General features: G+C 39.4%; 1 protein-coding gene across 3 annotated transcripts in view; it reads left to right on the top strand.

Annotated features, from left to right (window-relative positions):
- Nucleotides 1-9135, top strand: part of FAM120B (family with sequence similarity 120 member B) — a 48371-nt gene extending 39236 nt beyond the window's left edge. Inside the window, exons 8-10 of one of the 3 annotated variants that reach the window (XM_068185119.1) lie at nucleotides 2477-2585; nucleotides 3814-3954; nucleotides 7330-9135. In XM_068185119.1, coding sequence (XP_068041220.1) covers nucleotides 2477-2585; nucleotides 3814-3954; nucleotides 7330-7382 — 303 coding nt within the window. In that variant the 3' untranslated portion in view covers nucleotides 7383-9135. The remainder of the gene's footprint in view (nucleotides 1-2476; nucleotides 2586-3813; nucleotides 3955-7329) is intronic. The other 2 variants (XM_068185122.1, XM_068185121.1) reach the window with 2 other exon arrangements.
- The last annotated feature ends 10457 nt before the right edge of the window (nucleotides 9136-19592 follow it).

Raw genomic sequence — 19592 nt, 5'->3', positions numbered from 1 at the left:
TTGATACTTGTTTTCCTCTTGGGTAGAATTCAGGTTAGTGAATAACTTTGACAATAAAAATTTAAATCTGTACAACTTTTATATTAATTGATACAGATATTTTAAAATGTGTTATGTAGTATGTTTTAGCTAACATTTTAAAATCTTGTGTTGGAGTTCTGTTTTATAATGAAGATGAAGAAAGATCTTACTTTTCTAGGACCGAGTTAGAAATATGCTTGGTCAACTGAAATATCTAGGTTAGGGTTTTAAAAGCCTGATGCTCTGTTTTAAACAAACCCCAGATAAACTGTTCTTTTGAGAGGAAAAATACTCTAGCTATGTGAACTTTCAGAGTAGATTACATACCTTTCTCTTTTTTTGGTACAATTTTATGGTACATATATGGCAGAGATATGTACCCAGACTAATAAAACAACTTTCCAGCTTATCAGTTTGAGGCAAGAATCTGTTTTGGGGATAATTGCCAAGAGATGCCAGTTTAGCTGGGAACACTGGCAAGGCAACAAGTATATGTGTTTGGTTTTTCCTCTTATTATAAGTTCAACTTTAATAAATAAAAATGGTACTTAGTTCCTGGCAGAGCTTAATGTACTGCTGGAAGCCAAGATCTTTTAGCACTTGTTTGTTAACAATCTAACCTTGAGCACCACAAATCTAATCTGGTGATAGTGACAGTATTGTATTCAGAAAAGAAGTTATTCTACATGGTACATTTTGTTGTGGAAAGGAAAAATAGTAGAAAAAAGTTATTCCTTTGGTTGTTCAGTGCTTGTCTCCTAACTCCTAGGGTCCCTTCTCTATTGTCTGGACAGATACATTACTTCAGGGACTTGAGGCAATCTCAGAATCAGTGTTGTTTTGAATCTGATAGGCTTAAATACAGTTAATAGGTTTCTGACAATTACAGTGGAAATACAATCCTTGTTAAATATTTACATTTATATCAAAAATTTTGAACATCTTAGGGTTTGCTTCCTACAGGTTCTTATACCAAAAGGAGAAAATGTGTACATTAAATACAGTTAATATTTTTGTGGGCAAGTTTTTGTGTAGCTCAGCTCTTTGTAGCCTAACAGCTGTTAAAAGATATAAAAATGGACAGCTTCTGGTAAGAATAAAAATAGAGCCATCTTGTTTTTTTTACAAAATTATGCTAAGCTCACATTATGCTAGTTCTGTTTTTCAAAACTGTAATCATATTAGTTTGTTTATCCACACAGAAAATTGGCTATAATAGTCTCATAAAGAAGTGAGGCAATGATATTATCACTTTATTAGCCTTTTTATTGTGCTTCTCACTAATGAGTATGTTCATGGTCAATTTTTTTAAATCAAAATCAAATTACATCATGGGGTCGGCATAATTGATGTGTTTTGTTCTTTTCTGATCTCGCTTTTCATCCAACCTCCATACATTCTGAATTTATTCTCCCAGGAATAAAATGAAAGGTTTTTCTCTGTGCTCTTCACAGGATGGACCGAGTTTGTGTAGTAAAACAAATTTTTTTTTAAATCTGTGGGTTTTACTTAAGTCTGTCTAAAGTTGTTTGTTAACTCAAGAAGTCTATTAGGGAAGTTCTCAGCAGGGTTCATACAGGGAGTCAGACTCTGCCTTTAATTTAAGAAACCTCTCTAGTTACTGCAGTCTTGCTACCTATTAGATTTTTTTTAGCTTATCCTGTCATCTTCAAAAGGAAATGTCACCCTGTAAAAATCAGTTCAATTTTATGAAAATAACAAATTATGCTATTATTCTAAAATCTCTCTTTTCCTAATTCTCTTCACTGTGTAGTAAATCCCACATGCCCAGTACCAATCAGAAAAAAATAAATGCATTCTAAGATCAGAGAAAGTTAAGGATGTGTTACATCTCTCAATATTGCATCCTTAAATAGCTTCAGCTTGACCTTTTGACAGTAGAATTTTTCATCACACCACAAGATAAGCACTTGAATTTAATTACCCCACTTCTTTTTAGACTTAGTTATGTTTTATCAGTGAGGAGTTGGGGCAGATGTATTACTGTTGGGTAAGTTCTGTTTCTATTGTATGAGATTAAGAGACTGATTCTAACTGGTGTATTTTCCATGAGTTCATCAGTCCTTATCTGGAGGCTTTAACCATCTCTGCCTGAGCTATTGCAGATGGAAGTCTACTTAAGTGTATCTACAGGTACAGGGTCATAGATTAGGACAGCAAGGGATTTGCAGATGTGAGCAGAGAAGGAAAAACTACTTCACTGAGAAAGGGGAAAGCTTTTCTTCTGCACCCCTACTCATCCCTCCAGGTATCCACATTTAATATTAAATGTTCAAACTTTATTTCCTGTAAAAGTGTGAACCAGATCTACCAGCTTCAGGCATGCACAAGTGTGGCTAAGACAAGTCTTATAGTTGTTGTGCTTGTGTTTAATTTGTGCTACACCTGAGGAAAGAGCAGAAGAGTAATTGATTTTTAACTGTGTTTTCTGCAGGAGTCTTTGTACACACCCTTCCAGAATTTGAAATCTCTCATTTGCAAGGTTTGCATGGCAAAGAACAGAACAATACAGAGCAGACCAAGAGGGAATGGATTTAACACAGGTTGGCATTGTGTGAATTTTCTCAATAAAGTTGATATATAGATGAGCTAAATTATTCTTCAACAGCAGTAGCAATTACATAGGCAGCCCATCAAGCTAAGTAAATTTTAAGTTCTTTCTCCAAGAAGCAATGAAAAGGTCTAAGAAAATATTTACTTTTTTAGCAATTAATGTGAATTTGATTACCAAAGTTTATATAGAATAATATTTCCATCTAGGTACATAGCTAGTGAGATATATGCAATAAGTGTCATTAGTTGACAGAAACATCACTATTTATTCAGTGACTAAAGATATTTTTATAGGAGAAATTAAATGGCTCAGCTTTTTCTTTCAATCCCTCAGGGGAGCTATTTAACATTGATAGTTGAAGGCTGGAATGAGACGTTGAAGATGAAATACTTCGTATTGGATTTGCTGACGTATTTCAAAAATAGAAGAGAGCTCTTGGTCAGTTTGAAAAACTGTGCTTTCTTGCTCTTTCCCCCAACTTTATGGCTCAGTTTGCTAAAGAATTCAGTTTGCAAAATTGTTTTCCCTACCTGAGCTGCCTGACTTTCAGGGTAAAAAACATCTAAAAGGTTTTTAACATCAATCATAAATCAACCTGAATGTTGAGGCTTTGAGACTTTGAAATAATTTACACTGAATCTCAGTGTTTATACTCATATTATATTTATTACCTGCTTAATACCTGATCAGTTGTAATGTCTGTGAGGACAAAAATTACCCCTTCAGAATTCCTTGAGCAAATTATAACAGACAGAATGATTTTCTGCTGGTTCAGTACTTTGCATTATGTGGCAGCAATACTTCTGATGTGGCTCTTCAACAAGCTCATGCTGGACACTCAAAATTGAGGATATCTGTTGGTGATTTATAATACCAGACCTTGGTAGCATCTGCTTTTCCTTGAGAGCTATTTTTAACTATTTTAATTATGATTTGCTATTCCAATTTGGAGAGAGATTTCTGTTTGTTTTAATGACTGCAGTCTCCAAATCTGTGTCATAAAATTTTGATCTGGTTTCTAAATACACTTGTTAACAGCTTGTAATGATGATGTGCATAGATGGAAATGAGGACAAGAGCCATGCTTGTTAGGCTGACTTTAGCTTGGAAAGATCACAATTGTGCATGAGTATTTTGGCACAAAACTAAGAAATACTGTTTCCTGAAAAAGAATACACTGTCTCTCTTTTTCTCCATTTAATCTTACATATTGTCAGAGTTGCTTAGTGAATACTGTTTTTCAGGAAGAGAACAAAGAGATTTTAATCCCAGGTTCCAACAGCCACACAGAAGTCATTTTGTTTCTCCATATCATAACCAGATGAGGGGGTTCACACAAAGACATCTGCAATCCCAAGGTAAAAAATGGGTACATGTTTGTGGGTTTGGAATTGTCCCTATCACCAGTATAACAGCTCTGTGTCTACCTGCAGTTCATGTTTATGTGTGCAGTAACCCTACAGCAGTCAGCAACAAATCTTGCATTGATGCCTTAAGTTTTAGCTTTTATAGTTTTCAGATTCTGGGCTGCTTTAGTGTGTAGTTCTGAGCTTCATCTTAAGGCTTGGTAAGCTCTCTTCACAGAGTAGGTAGACAGAAAAAGTCCTTTTCTAGCCTGGGACCAAGGACAATCCATACTAGTTTCAGGCCCAAGAGCATTAATGACAGTGGACTTAAGAGAGAAAAACAAGAAGGATGGGACTTCATAACCTAAATCTGTAATTGGACAATTAACTCCAATATGCTAATGGACCAAAAGTAATAAAAATGTGAGACCTCGTGACCAGTTGACCATTTTTGTGACCATTTTCGGCTCATCTTGGGTGTAGCCCTGGCTGGGCTCCTGTACTGCCCAAGGTGTATCCATTGAGGCCTTTTAATAAATACCTACTTAATTCTTTAAGCCTCTGTTCTAGGTCAGCTTTCACAAGGCATCAGCATCAGTTACGCAGTTGTGTATTGCCACTTGCAAAAACTAATTCTGCAGGGTGAGGTGGAGTGTAGCATTGTAATCTGCAGTCATCTTCTACTCACAATGTTCTGGGAAATAAGCTTTCATGTGGTATTTGTAATTTTCATGCTTGGTCTCAGCTGAACTTTGTTTAAAATTGTAACAGTTCTAAAACAAATTGGCACAGCTGCCCAGAAATGTGTCTGAAGTCTTTAGCTGCAGATCTTCGTTCATACTTCAGCAAAACCCTCAAGCATATGAATAAAGTTACACACATACTTAAGTGGTTTTCTAGATCAGGGTCTCTGCTTCCAGGTCACTGCCTGAGTGATACAAATGCAAGTTTTGTCTTGCCTTGGCATTAATCTTAAGTCATTCACCAGTCTCACTTCTTGAAAAGAGCAGACATTTCAGTGAAACGCCACAGTGGGTAACGCTGTTGAGCTGACTTAATTCAGTTTTACTTCCTCATTACTGTGAGTTGAAGCACATACATGTAGATTAAAGAAAATAAGCAAAAGGAAGAGAGGTGTCTAAGAAACAGCAATTATTTTATTAAGTCTGCAGAGCCTGAATTTCTTTTATGTTTCCAGGTGAGGTTTTCAAATAAGATTGCTGATGTGATTAGGAAAGATAAATAATATATAGATACAGTGAAGTCTTTAATGTGTTTCAGCTGCCACTGTTGAATGCTTCGGAGTAAGATAATATAATTTGATTCACAAATAATATTCTTTGATCCTCTATGTAAAATATAAAGCTAAAATATAAAGTATGCTTGCTGACCACGGGCAAAATCCAAACTGGTCATTGTTACCAGTTCTTGACCATCTGAAGAAACCTGATATTCAGGGGTCAGATAATCTCTGACCAGCTCCAGAGATCTTATGGCTAGTGTATTCCACAAAGTATGTTCCACAGTAGCTGTGCTGCTGTGTTATAAATGTCTTTCAGTAGCATTATTTAAACATCTTGGCTTCTTCTACACTATCCCTATTTCTTACCCTCAGGACACTCTTAAAACATGATCCCATAACTGCAGTTAAATTGCCTGTGTTATAAGTAAAACAGGTTTATTGGAAAAATACATCTGTCCATATAAAAGAGCCCTGCAATGTTTTAGAGCTCCTTTTAAAGTGATCTGCCAACATGACTCATTTTGGCAAAATTCTTTTCCTAAGTTTGCTAATATTAGCACAGGTATTTGGGTTGCTTCTCTATGTAGCTGTTGTCTGTTATGTGTGTGTCTCAGCAAAGAGAGAGAAAAAAAAGAACAAAAAAGTAGCCATTTTCTGTTCATGGTAGCTTATGTCATAAAACTCCCTAGTAATAATACTGATATCTGTCTATCCCATCCTCTATGTACCTTTCCGTGGTGCACTGTTGTGGCTTCTGCTGTTGCATATAATACATAAATCATTGGATTAAATACAGTAGAAAGTAATGGAACAGTAACTATGGGACCCATATCTGTATCAGGAGTGATAAGGCAGCCTTTGCTCTCTCTTATCAGTTAATATTTAAGAATTCTGTGAGAATGTCTCAGCTTCACCAGTGGAGGAAAGAGTGCCTCCACCAAGAAAGCATCAGCCCGAGTAGCAGTGGTATTTCTCTGAGAGGAATGGCTTCAATCCCCTCAGGCAGAACAAGAACTGGACTCAGGCATCCTTCATTGCATGGCCAATAGTAGCTACCCAGCTGCTGTAATAAGCAGCTCATCCTCTAGCTGTATTTCGAGTGCAGGGAATTCTGCTGTGTCTTTTTTTGCTTTTTAGGAAGGTTGGGGTTTTTTTTGTTTGATTTTATTAATTTAACTTGCTCTCCATAAATTTCTTGGCTGTGTGTTACAAATGGATAAAAGCACACCCCTGTTACTCAGAGCAGGACATGTAAGCCTCAGGAAGGTAGATTTTTCCCTTAATATTTCTTGTTTGATAATTTATGGATTTTAGGTTTGTGGCTGCAGCACCACACCACAGCCCATATACCCTATTGGTAGACAAACTTCATTAATTAGAAGTTAAGACCACTAATACATTGTTTTACATCACAATGTTAACTCATTCCTTAAGAACCTAAAAATAAACTGAGCATTAAGAACTATGGAAACCACTGTTAATTATCCATTTCTTCACAGAATGTAATTGCATCAAAAGGGTACATTCACTTCAGTCTTAGCACACTGTAAAACACATAACTGCTGATAATACAAGCAGCCTCTCATTTGCAAGATACTTAGTCAAGTCTTCCACACTGGTGTTGCTTTCAAGCATGCTTCTGATTAATAGGATTTTGGTAGAACTGTAATGCAGATGGGACCTAGTAGAATGTCAGTGCTGAGAAAAGATTTAATTTACATTGTGAGTACTGCTTTGCTAATAGAGCTCTCTAACTAAAGCAGTATTGTGTGCACAGGCACACTTAAACCAGTATGAAAATATTTGTAAATATAGCTCATGTCTGGTTCTAAACAGCATATTATCCTTACCTGAATTCACACAGTCAGATCTGCCAGCCACAGATGAGATTCACTATCCCAACCCTTTAATTGGACTAGGTTTAAAAGTTACAGTCACCCAAGAGTTTTAAAAAGAGCCACCATGCACTTTATCCTCGAGGATCTCAGAATACTAGCCATAATTACACACCAACTGGACAGAGACATGTATTTTTTTAAGATATGTATAATTGTAACTTTTCTTGCACACTATCTTAATAAGCCCTTGCTTTTTTTGCTTTAATGCTCATTGAATGTATTTAATTCCTCTCTTACTCTCTCCAGGTGGAGGATCGGGACATCCACACTGGAGGAGATATCACCTTCCTCCTCGGTAAAGAATTCCTGCCTACAAGTGGCAAATGGGATGGTGGAATAGTTGCCACTGGGATAATTTTTGTTTATGAAAGCCTGTTTTTATGAACTTTGCAAAGTAACTAGACGGTGTGACTGTGGAGGAAATCACACAAAGCTGAGGCTGTTTAGCTTGTTAATCACTTACCATGTTAGGTGTAAGCTTGTTATGAGACCAGAATCACCAAAACTTAAGTTACAGATACCTGAGGCACAGTAGCTTCCCAGTATAGCTACACTGTTTTGTCCATTTGACAAAGGAAGGTCTGAATTGTTTTTTATAACATTGTGAGATATTACTGAGTGTAAATTTAAGACTTAAACTATAGTTTTGGCATATTTTTGTAATAGTTGTTTATATTACAATATTTTCCTCACCATGAATAATATGTCGTCTATGCTGTATTGTGGTTTATATCTTGATTGTGGCTTATATCTGTGTCTGAAGGGTAATACTATTGTTACTGAAACCCTGAAAAGTCTGAAACATGACATCACTGATGTAAGCATTATTTGCCAGTGAAACAATGTGACCTTCTTGTAAAATGTAACACCTTTTTACAAAGGGAAAAATTTGCTTTTACATTTGATACTGTTAGTTAAGCAACTTTTTATAATTTTTTCAACTGAGGAAAGAATCTATCATGCTCTACTTCTATAAACTTCTATAATATTCTGTAATGAATAATACATATGAGAATTTAATATTTCTTTTCTGTCCAGAAGTCTAATTTAAACACTTACCTTCAAAATTATTTCTTAAAAATTGGTATGTTTCACTTTGTGATTCAGTTTCAGTAATATATGTATTTGTTTAGTTCTAAAATCAAGAGGGTGTCAAGGGAGGAGCCAGGCTCTTCTCGGTGGTGCCAAGTAATAGGACAAAAGGCAGTGGGCAGAAAATGATGCACAGGAAGTTCCACTTGAATATGAGGAGAACTTCCTCACTGTGGAGGTGACCGAGCACTGGAGCAGATTGTCCAGAGAGGTTGTGGATTTTCCCTCGCTGGAGATGTTCAAGAACCACCTGACCTCAATCCTGTGCCACGTGCTCTAGGATGACCATGACTGAACAGTGAGATTGGACCAGATGACCCCCTGTGGTCCATTCCAACCTGACCCATTCTGTGATTCTGTGATTACTCAGTTAATGTTGTTTCTTTGGCCTTGTGCAGGTGACTCCTTTGAGTCAACTGTCAATGGACCTTCATTCCTGTTTAGTATCCATATTATGTCAAAGTAAATAGCATTGTCAGACATCCATAACTCCATACTCAATTTCCTCCCGTGTATTTTTCTGTTTGTAACCCAATAAATGTGTTCTTCATACTCCGTATATAGCAACAATCCAACTAAATAAATAAGCAATAAGGATTTCTTGTTTTATTAAAAGTCTGAGCAGACACCATTTCACACAACACGGTGTCTTGATTTGCATTTCAGGAAATGCACTGTCATCATAGAGGTATTCCTGCTTCCTTTTTCAATCAATTTTCCACTGACTGTAATTGTACTATCATAATGTTTTTACTATCATTATTATCCCTTCCCTCCAAACCTTTTGAAATAATGTGGTCTGAATTTTATGGAAACTTCTCTGGTTTCGGGGGTCTCATTATGTATAATAATGTATTTTAAAAGAATGTGATTGTGTGCCAGAATTTGTTGGTAATTCCCTCTTCAGGCTTTGATATGAGAAAAGATGTCTGTTGTCCTCAATAAACAAAGTTAAATACAGTCAGAGTGGGAGTTTTGCTGTGCTAGCTGTGGTATGAATTGTTGGTAATAATTACCCCGATTACTGAAGAATTGATAGCGTCTCTGTGAGGTTGTTTTTCTTCCTAATGTTAGACTATAAGCAGAAGCTGCTTATTATTATTATTTCCAAGCCATAAGATTTTTTCCCACCAGGAATAGTAGAGGGAAAGCAGAAGCATGAAGTTGAAACATAGAGGTGCTACTTTCCTGTCTCACTGAACTTTGAACTGTTCACAATACCACAAATCATATGGAATCTAGAAAGAAATAATATCAGAGAACATGATACATCAACTGTAAAGGTTCTAGTTTAATAGGATTCCTTTATTATGTGGACCACAGGGTTGTTTTGAATGGTTACAGAACAGAGGACAAACAGACATGTGGATTTGAAGTGAAGGAACATATTTTTGTGAAGAAAAGCATTCTTGTTCAGCTGTACTGCTTAGTCTTCTCTGACTCAAATATTCCCTGAAATTGTGGATTGATTTATTAGCTTTATGTGTTTCCCTTCTGGAAGGGGATCCAGAGAACATTCTATTTCATCAAAAACTTAGTCAACAGTGACTCAGCAGAAATTGTGACATGGTCATTGTGAGAGAGTGACTGACAGGAACACATCTATCAGCTTTCCTCTTTATGTGTCCTTCCTCTCAAATTACTTTGCTCATTTGTGACACCATCACACTGGGAATCTGAATCTGGACTGAAGAAAACCCTGAAACAACGAGTTAATCTTATGATGCTGTGGCACTGCAAGTATCAAAACATATAGTTTTTGCCTCTTTTATAAAACAGGAGACTACAATTTTAATTGCTCTGCTATCTTAGCAAGTGCTGTGCTGAGATGGAGGGGAACAGCTGTCCTAAAGCTCTACAGATCTTTTTGTGCCATGCTGTCTGAGAAAAAGTATAAGGATACTCCGACATACGGTATTATATTGCAGAGGTGATCTTTATTTAAATGCTGGGGAGGAAAATCAAAAGTTTGCATGTTCACATTTAAACACTGACTCCCCATTGGCAGCTAAACTGGGAAACAGGCTAGTATGTGCTCCTTCACTTGGAAGTTTGATGGGCTAGTCCTCTGTGGTGCAGAGCCTCTTTCTCTTAGAGAGCATCATTTGGTTCTGTGGAAGCATGGTCAGCCCAGAAGCCCATGTCCAGAAACCTTGGTATATTTCTGCCATAAAGGCACATGATGCCTGAGGGCACAGGAATGCCCTGGGGTTCTGTGAGCCTGGTGAGGCTGCCCTCTTGGGTACATGCTGATGGCCTGGCAAACTCCTCAGTGCAGGTCATTCAGGATGGCTGAGGTTGCTCAGGACAGGGCTCATGATGGTGACTATTGCAAGCGCCAGTGTTTCCTGATGTCCCTGGCGCAGAGGTGACTGACAGTTCCATGCCTACATCCTGAAGGCACTGCCAGGCTCTCCTCCTGGTTCTCAAAGGGGTTTGACTGCCTACAGCTGGGTGACCTTGGATCTAGCTGGTCAGTGAGGAAGACTTGTGTGAGAGAGCTGTGGGAAGCCTCCTGGGAATCTCATGAGACTCTTGACTCAAGAGCAGTGTTTAAGCCCAGGTCCTTGCCCTTGGTGCTTGCCTAATCTACTTTGTAGGAACTCAGTCCTGTGCCTGTCTGATTCTGCCTTTGCCTTGATGATTTGACTTCCCTGTGTGACATGGACATTCCCCATCCCCATGGACTTGTTCAGTGACCACAGGACTGTTGTGTGAAGCTGGTTGCCACCATCAGACCTGCTCTCCTGTTCTTCAGGTACTGTGGGACTGCACCCTCAGCAGTGAGGCCACTGCCCTACATTGCCCCTCCACTGCTGACTTGCCTTCCCTTGTGGAGCAGGCCCCCCTTGCTGCTCCATGACAGCTTTATGACCCTGACAGCACAGGGGGTCAGGAAGTTTGGCTGAAACTACCGTAGTACTTGGATAGTGTCAAAACAATAGATACGGCCTGTGGGCTGAAAACAGCTGGGAAAACTGAAAATGACTACAAACCAGCCAAGTGTCTTTGTGTATCCCTGCAGAATTAGGACCTTGCTTTCATTGCTGTCCTAAACCTTAGAGCTGACACCCAGACCTTTCTCACCCATAGCCAGGCTGATGGGTACACTGTGTTTCAACTGTGCTCACCACAAATGTGAAGGTGGTTCAGAGCACAGAAGCTCATTTGTTAGTGTATGTTCTTGAAACTGATACTCATAGAGCTTTCTGACTTGTACTGTTTTTGGAGCCCTAGGTTGGTGATCAGGCATTAAGTTTAGCCTACAGTTTTTACCTAGAAATATGGCATTGAGGCAACACATGATGAGTAGACAAGTTGTCTGTAAAAGACAGGGGCAGCTGGCAGGGTATTCTGTCTGAGTGCTCATCAGCCTAAATTTATTTAATCTTACTACAAAATTAAGGTCTAATGTTTGGTTTTGCTTGTGGCAACTGGGAAAATATTGTATTAATTGTATTAAAACCCCTCGACCTTAGAGTCTGGAATATTTGTTCTGGTGAGGAATCCAAACCAGTTACTGACTGTGATGCTGTACTGGGTGTTGCTCATTGCCTGGGTAGAAGCTATGGTAGTGCATAGCTTAAAACTCACTAACACGCCTGAAATCAGAGTGCAGGCAGGACATCAGCTGTAGCAATTGCAACTGCTGTCTCCTATACCTCTAAAAACTACAAATACAAATATACATCACCAAGCCTGGCAGAGTTCAAGGAGAGTTTGGACAATGGTCTCAGGCATGTGGTGTGACTCTTGTGGGATGATGCTGGGCAGGGCTAGGGGTTGGACTCAATGATCCAACTGGGCATATTTTGTGATTCTGTGTAATAGGGAGATAGGCATTTCTTCAGGGCAAAGAACTGTTCTGCGTGCAGAATTTCAGTCACACAGTGTTGTATTCTGCACTGGGTGTTTGATATCAAAATGTATCTTGCCAATAAGCATCACCAAAAGACTCTCTTCTCCTCAGTGATGACATTTGCAATGACTGTTTACCATTCCTTTGGACATGAAGAACTTGATTTGGTGATCAGATACAAGCACAAACCTGAAAGTTACACAGGCTAGGGAAGCAAGGACCAGACAAAATACAAGATATGGGTGCACACAATCCATCAGTTTAGTATTCTGAGGCTTTTGTCTTTGCATTAGTTCTTATCTTCCCAGTTATACATTAGATGACTTATCAAATGACCTGTTATTAATAGTGGTCCCATAGATAAATGGATATATTAACTGTTAATATGGTTAATCTAGGCTTTTTTATATATATATTAATACACTGATATTTCAAATTTATTAAGCTTCTGTTTTTCATGCCAGAAAACACAAGAAATATTAGGCACAGAAACCAATCCTGAACATAAGCTCTGTGAAAATGCTTGATAGCTGCAGGCTTTTTAATAGGAAATAGTGCTGTCTCAAAAATTAGGTAGCCAAGTCTGCAGCTGTTTTTTGGACTCATATTAAAGAGCAAAACTGTACTGTAAGAGCGGTGCTGATATCAGATGTGTTTCCTAAATATGCTTTAGGTGGCTTAAAAACTCATTAATCAGTGAAAGCAATCATAGTTTTTAGAAAAGCAATGACAAACTTGCATGGCATTTATGGCATTTGGAAAATTTAGGTCAAGGTAACCATTCAGGAGTTACCTTCATCATATTCAGCTTTATTTTAGGCAAGAGATTGTTCATTAATAGCAGAAGACCAGCAGGCTCTGTATCTACTTCCTGATAAAACTTTGATTTTTAACACTTGTGATCATGATACAGCTCATTTAAAAGGGATGTAAGTGTATAATGTGCTGCCTTTTGGTAATCATTTTTGTCCTCTAGTTTAATTACCCATCAGGTCCTTCAGTCCTTCTGATCTACATTCTGCTGAAGGGTTTTCAATTCCAGTGAAGTTTATGGAGGTCTGAGGCAGGGTGCTGGTGACAAGGCTGAACTTCTTGTTACATAATACACATAGGAAAGATCACCACATTTAAATAGGGTGATAAGGCTGCCCCCAAATCTTCACCATCTTTGAGGAACTTGCAATACTCCTCTCTTTAACAAAGCCTTCATTTTGTAGGTATGATTTGATTTCTACTCCACCTTCCCTGTGCAGAGGGGGGGTTCCACAAAGGAGCAAATAGGAGAGTTTCAAACAAATCCACTACAAAATTGCATTTCCAAACAGAAGAGGGAGAGCAGCTATACAGTTGATATACAGTAGCACAGAGCATTTAGAAGCTGGCCAGTGCATCAAGACCAAAACTTCTAGGTTTTAAAACCATATCAGAAACCTTGAGCAAATACTGGTTTGGAATACACTTAATGCAGATTTGTTTGTGGTTTTTATTGTCTGTCTAGGCTCATCTTGTAACTGTGTGACACTAGTGCAAGTCTAGGCAGTGATTGTGGTTTATGCTTCAAATAAAGATTAGATTTTAATGATTTCTTGAAGTCTGTGAACAAAAGAAATATTAACCTGCAAATTCAGCCTTCTTGTATTTTGAGGAGGGAATTCTTTTACTTATTTGCATTGCTGGTTACTATATTAATTCTTGGCAACAAATAGTGCTGCAAGAAACTTTTTCTCCAAGCAAGTTAAAAAATAGCATCAAAGAAAAAATATTAAGTGCTAACAGAAGCCAGTCTGCATGTCTTAACACTTCCTTGTTGGGAGCAGGAAAGAAATCCCAAATTTGTCACTGTGCATTTGTTTACACTAAGGTGTTATTGCTTAATCACTCCACCATCCCTCTCCCACATAAGCACCCCCATCTGCCTGTAGAAAGAGTTCAGCTTAGCAAGGCTGATCGTTTATGATGTTAGAAAATAGGAAGGGAGGGGGGAGAGGAGAGGGCAAAAAGAAAAAAGAGAATTAAAGCTTTTCTTCTGTCCTTGTGATCCAGGAGTGCAGTGTTTCAGGGGGTTTTTAACTGCTGTGTGTAATGCTCACTAGGGGCTACAGCTGGTGCCAGCTCAAGCATTTAGATTTTGAGAGGATGAGTGTTCAGCCTGCTAGAGGAAAAGATGCCTCTCTGTGGGCTGGATATGATCTATGCTTCGAGGGGAAACAGTTTCAGTCACAAAACAGTTGTGCTTTTAGGTATGTGAGGATAGCATGTGTGAAGTTTCTGTAAGAGACTCAGTAGCATTTTCCTCCCATATGAAAAGTTTTCTTGCTCTTTATATGACTTCAGTAAAATCCCTGAAGGGCCAGAGGGAAGGTCTTTTTTTTTTTTTTTTCCTGAATTCTGTTGGTTTTAAGTTGGGACTACCAGAACAGAAGTTTAAAAGTAATTTTATGAAGGAAAATTGAGCAGATATGAGGTCAAGGGTTTCTTGAAAAACGAAAAGGCTATGCATCTAAAAGAACTGCGTCCTTTTAGATGTGTTAGGCTGACAATGCTGGGAAATTAGCCCAGGCCTTCTGACTTCTGGTAGTTTCCCTGACTGCTGGACTACAAACTGGCATGACAGATTGCATCCAGCACAGTAGGCTGCAGAAAGTAGTTAATGGGAAATAGACTGCTTTGATGTTCACTTCTGGTGGGCTGATCCTCTGGTTTAAAGGCTAAACATCTATTGTCCCCAGTAGGAGTTTTCTTTATGAAAAAACTTTTACAAAATCTGTAATTTCCATTTTGTTTTCTGAGACTGTGGTTTGCTGTATTTCTACATTCAGTAGCCAGCAAACATTTTCAAGAGTGATTTGTAATTTTTGTGTCTCTAACTTCAGAGGCCACAGACATGGCCTTATTTCTCAGAAATAAACTAAGCATCTGTCCTCTCCTGCAAAAGCAGATGTCTCTAAACTATTTCCATCAGAGCACCAGAAATGAAGGCACCTAAACACACTGTCTACTTTGCTGGAAAATGGGGCTAAGCACTGCAGAGATGCACCTTAGAAACCAGGCTCGGCTAGAATTAAAATGGGGGGGAGGGTGAGAAGAGTGAGAGCAAATACAGTAACAGCCTATGATTAGAAATCTTAACAATGACAGTGAGTTCTGTTTAATTCCTAACTGCTTAAAAGCAGGCCTGGGGAAATGCTCTGCTTAGAAATGTCATGGAAAGTGCAGCTGGTCCATAGGCTTTATCTTGAAAAGCAAAGGATCTTTCCCATTTTGCAGTAACGCTGCCATTTACTGGGCCATACCACTAGCAATTTGCAACAATGGGAGGGAAAAAAAGCTGCCATTTGACCTAGAATGCAATTTTCAACTAATTAATAAAGTGACCATTAGTGCCCGAGGGGATAATAACAGGAATAAGAACAAATTACTGTGAGGTGCAAAGGAGGCTTGGGCATTGTATTGCAAATTTCTTATGGCTCTATTCTTTCCCCCCCCCACCACTAATACTTTTAAAGTGCCCCCACTCAACACTTGCTCCTTGTAGGACCCTTGCAAACCACATAAGAATTAGCCCTTCAAAGATGAATCAGGATCTAATTGTTGTTAACAAAGTGCCACCTGGAGAGAAATGTTACAATATACCTTCATTACAAAGCATTCAATCTCTCTCACGCTCACAAGTCCTGGCTACAGTACAGACAAAAAGAAGCAGTTGCTAGCATTAAGATCAGGCACCTGCAATTATTTGTAAGACACTGCCAGTCCCTGCACAAATATGCTCCTAACATTGCATGATTCCTGCTAGAACTGCTCTGTTCATGCTGCTTCAGAGCAAGTTTTGCTGGGATCTCTCTATTTGCAGCTCTAACCTGTCACTGGAGCCGTCATATTGGTGGGGACATCAGGAGAAGAAGCTGCACCATTCACCCTGCTTTTTCAGGATGTGCTGTAGCATATGCTCTCAGTAAAGACTCTTCTGTATTTTATGGATTGACAATGCCCTGGTTTCTCTGCCTGAATGAGATTTTTCTTGTGGGTGCAGCACATCCATTACAGGTCCTGCCTGCAGCTTCAGTGGTTGGAATTGAAGACAAGACCCACCAGCGTCTGTCACATTTGTGGCTGTGTGTCCACAGATGTCAAAGTCAAATGACACTACTCTTGTCTGTCCTGAAAATTCCAGTCATCTGTTTTATAGCTAATTGAAAACTACTGTCCGCAGGCTCGCTTTGCTCATGCCTTGTTTACAAAGTCAGGGAGTCAGCTTGACTGAGAGCTAACCTCCCCAAGAAACTAACAACTCAGATAATGAGTTTTTGATCAGTTAATCTGTCTGTTGTGGCCAGCACAAAGAAGGGACAGACACTGGTAGGTGGAAGCAGGTGAGAGCACAGGACCTTCCCTTCCATTTAGGAGAAGGACTTGCTTCACATTAAGGTGAAACCAGTCTCGCTTCCCAAAAGCATTTTGTAAAACTTGTTTGGTGGGTTTTTTTAAGCAGTTTTTTTAAGCAGAATCACAGAACAGCCCAGGTTTGAAGGGACTTTGTAAAATCACCTGACCCAACCTTCCATGGGAGAAGGAGCCCAGATGAGATTATTTAGCACCCTGTCTGATCACACCTTGAAAACCTCCAGTGATGAGGACCATACCACATCCCTGTAGAAGTTGTCCCAGTGAATGATTGTTCTCATTGCAAAGAATTTATTTACTATATTGAAATGAAACCTTTCCTTGTCCCTTGTCTTCTTCTTTCAGTAAACATGAATATCCTGCTCATTCTGAGGATCAGAAAGTTGGAGAGTGAAGGAGAGGTGGAAGCAGTCTCCCCTCTTTCTGTTCCTTGCTCAGATTACCCATCTCCTTACCTGCCAGATTGTCCATGCTGCTTCAGAGAACCGAGGGACTCATTAGAAGGGAATGCTCAGATACCTTGGACAGGTTGATTTCTTAACTGATGGACTTGAAGGCAGGAACTTCTGGAGATCTAAGCAATGTTAACATCCTTTGGCTGCTGGTTTTCCTAGAAAAAACTACCTCTGTCCAGAAATAGCACACTCAGGGCCTGCTTTGTTGGATAAATATTCCCAGTGCCCCACTTGCCTCATTTTTTGGAACATATGTAGTGCAAATAGAGATACAGAAATTTTTTTTACTCATAAAAAGCACATTATATGAAGCCAAACCAATCCTTCTGGATCCTGAAAGACTTCAATTGTTAAATGTGATTCCAAATGTTCTTAACTGGCAGAAACTGGCGGTATATGCTCACCCTGCAGCTGTTTTGTAAACAGTCAGTATTATTGCTACAATTAAAACACATGCTTTGGATTTTTCTTTTTGACTTTGGCTATCATTGACCATCTCCAACTTCCACTTAAGAAGACTGTTCACCATAAAGGATTTGCAATGCTTTAACATCATTGAAGATTTGCCAGAGAACCAAATGGTGATGACTGAAATACAGTGTTTGGTGTAACTGGGGGAGTGAGGCTGCACCAAATTAGTATGTACCAGCTCTGGTTGTACATGCAGTGGAGGAAAGGAACAAAACATCCCCTGTGACTGGAATACCATTCCCCAAACAGCACTAAAAGAGGTGGACTTCCAAGAGCACAGTCCCAGATTTGCAGATTGCCTTTTTGATACTGAAAGTCATTGATGGCATAAAGCATAACACAGCCCAGAGCATAAAATGAGCATCTTTCAGCAGTCTGGCATCCTTGTGCTTGAAATGTATCAAAAATGGCTCAGCTACTCAGTCTTCTTAGGTTAAAAGTGTTCTTAAGTGGCTTTGCTAGAGTTGCAGTGCTTGCCTCTAGCAGTTAGCAGCAAGAGCACAGTGCTGGGATGCCTTGCTTCTTATGCAGTGATCTGCAGTGTGTGTGTGTCTGTCCACTCACTGGCACACAAGGTTCATTAGGGAGCTCTCACTGAACACATGTGTTCAGAGTTGATGAGGATCTAATTTGTTCTGCTGCAAGAAGATTCCGTCTAATCATTAGGATGGGGGTCAGAGTTAGGAAATCTGACTTATTCCCCTGCACCTTCCTAGATCTGTCATTTACTGACTCTGTGACCTTGCTCAAGATATCCCGGAATCTTGTGACACTCATTGTCATCAGCTGGAGCACAGATCCATCTTTAGGAGTTTCTAGGAAGCTGAGAGACATGGAAAGTGATTGCTGCAGTGTGTATTCCACACTAAATGTGTGGAATATTACCCCAATAACTCTGTGGTGCTGAGGCCAGATACTGAGCTGTGCAAAACTAGGAGCCACTTGAAAATATCAGCAGATGACTCTTTGTGCAGCTCTTTGCTAAAAAGCTGTATTCACCTCTCAGAGATACTGTAGTTTGAAGAAGGGCAGGAGATCCTTGTGTGAATTGGGCTATCGAACTGCAGAGCTATCGGGGTAAAGCTCCCGAGAAGAAACTGTGAATAAACAGGAGGATGTACAGGGGGTTATCCAGGCTGCAAATCTCTGACCAAATTCATGCTCTCCAAAGAAAGGCACAAGGAGCAGAGATGGAAGCATTTGCTATTTCCAAAACAGCTTGGCAGTCCCCCAGGACTGCAGACAGGCTTCACTGGAGGGTCTGTTCTTCTGCTGACACAAGAGATGGATGTACATACGAGTCCCATTAGCATTGAAGGGAGGTGCCTGCTAAACTTTCCCATGAACTAGTGGAGGAAAAGGCTTCTAAAGGTATCTCACAAGGTAACAGAAGGCTGTGGCTGCACATGCTACCTCTCTTTAATATCTGCCTGTGATACAGCTGCACACTTACATCACTTGGATGTATCTACCTGACATCTGGCTGTCTGTCACAAAGAGGCACTTTGGAGCCATGCAGCATGCTTGCCCATTATCCTCAGTGCAGGGCTATAAATACCCAACTTGCATGTAACCTGTTTGTATACTGACCCTCAATCCCAGATTGATCAGTTATTCATTCCAAGGACTACAGTCTCCTTTGAATTCTATTTTTGTTTAATGTTCATCGGCAGGAATATATGTTTTATTTCATTTTTTTGCCTTTTGTGGCTGTTTTTCTGTCTTTTGTAGCAAGCATTAAAGTTTATTTTGGGCTGAGGAAAGCTATGCCCTTTGTGACAGTGTGTTGTGGAGCTTTATTTAATCCTGTGGGGTATTTGGGTGCATTTTGTTGGGGGACGGATGGAAGGAGTAAAAGAAAAAGCTGTAGAAATAGTGGAACTGTAGATCTAGACTCCTAGAAGGTGGCAATCTGTTAACTAGTGTTCTTGGGAAAACCTGTCTGTGATGAAAATAAAGCCCCATCGTTAAAACCCAGTGCATTTTCCTTTTCTGCCCCTGAATGTTGTTAACAATGTTGCACTCTGGTTAAGTAAAAATCTAAAACTGCAGTGAAGTGTTAGTAATCGGTTCCTGAGCAGATTCCCTAATGCTATTCACTTTTCCCTGCTAATCTTCCTGTGTGAGTTATAACAATGCAGCACCAAATGAGAAGGAAATGTCAGGTTATGTTTCAGGGCCAGCCTCCTGCCCACCCTCCATCTGTGCTGATGTCAGTGCTTATTGGA

This window comes from Anomalospiza imberbis, chromosome 3 (genome assembly GCF_031753505.1).
Source record: "Anomalospiza imberbis isolate Cuckoo-Finch-1a 21T00152 chromosome 3, ASM3175350v1, whole genome shotgun sequence".
NCBI classification, from domain to species: domain Eukaryota; kingdom Metazoa; phylum Chordata; class Aves; order Passeriformes; family Viduidae; genus Anomalospiza; species Anomalospiza imberbis.
This window is presented reverse-complemented; position numbering and strand designations above follow the sequence as displayed.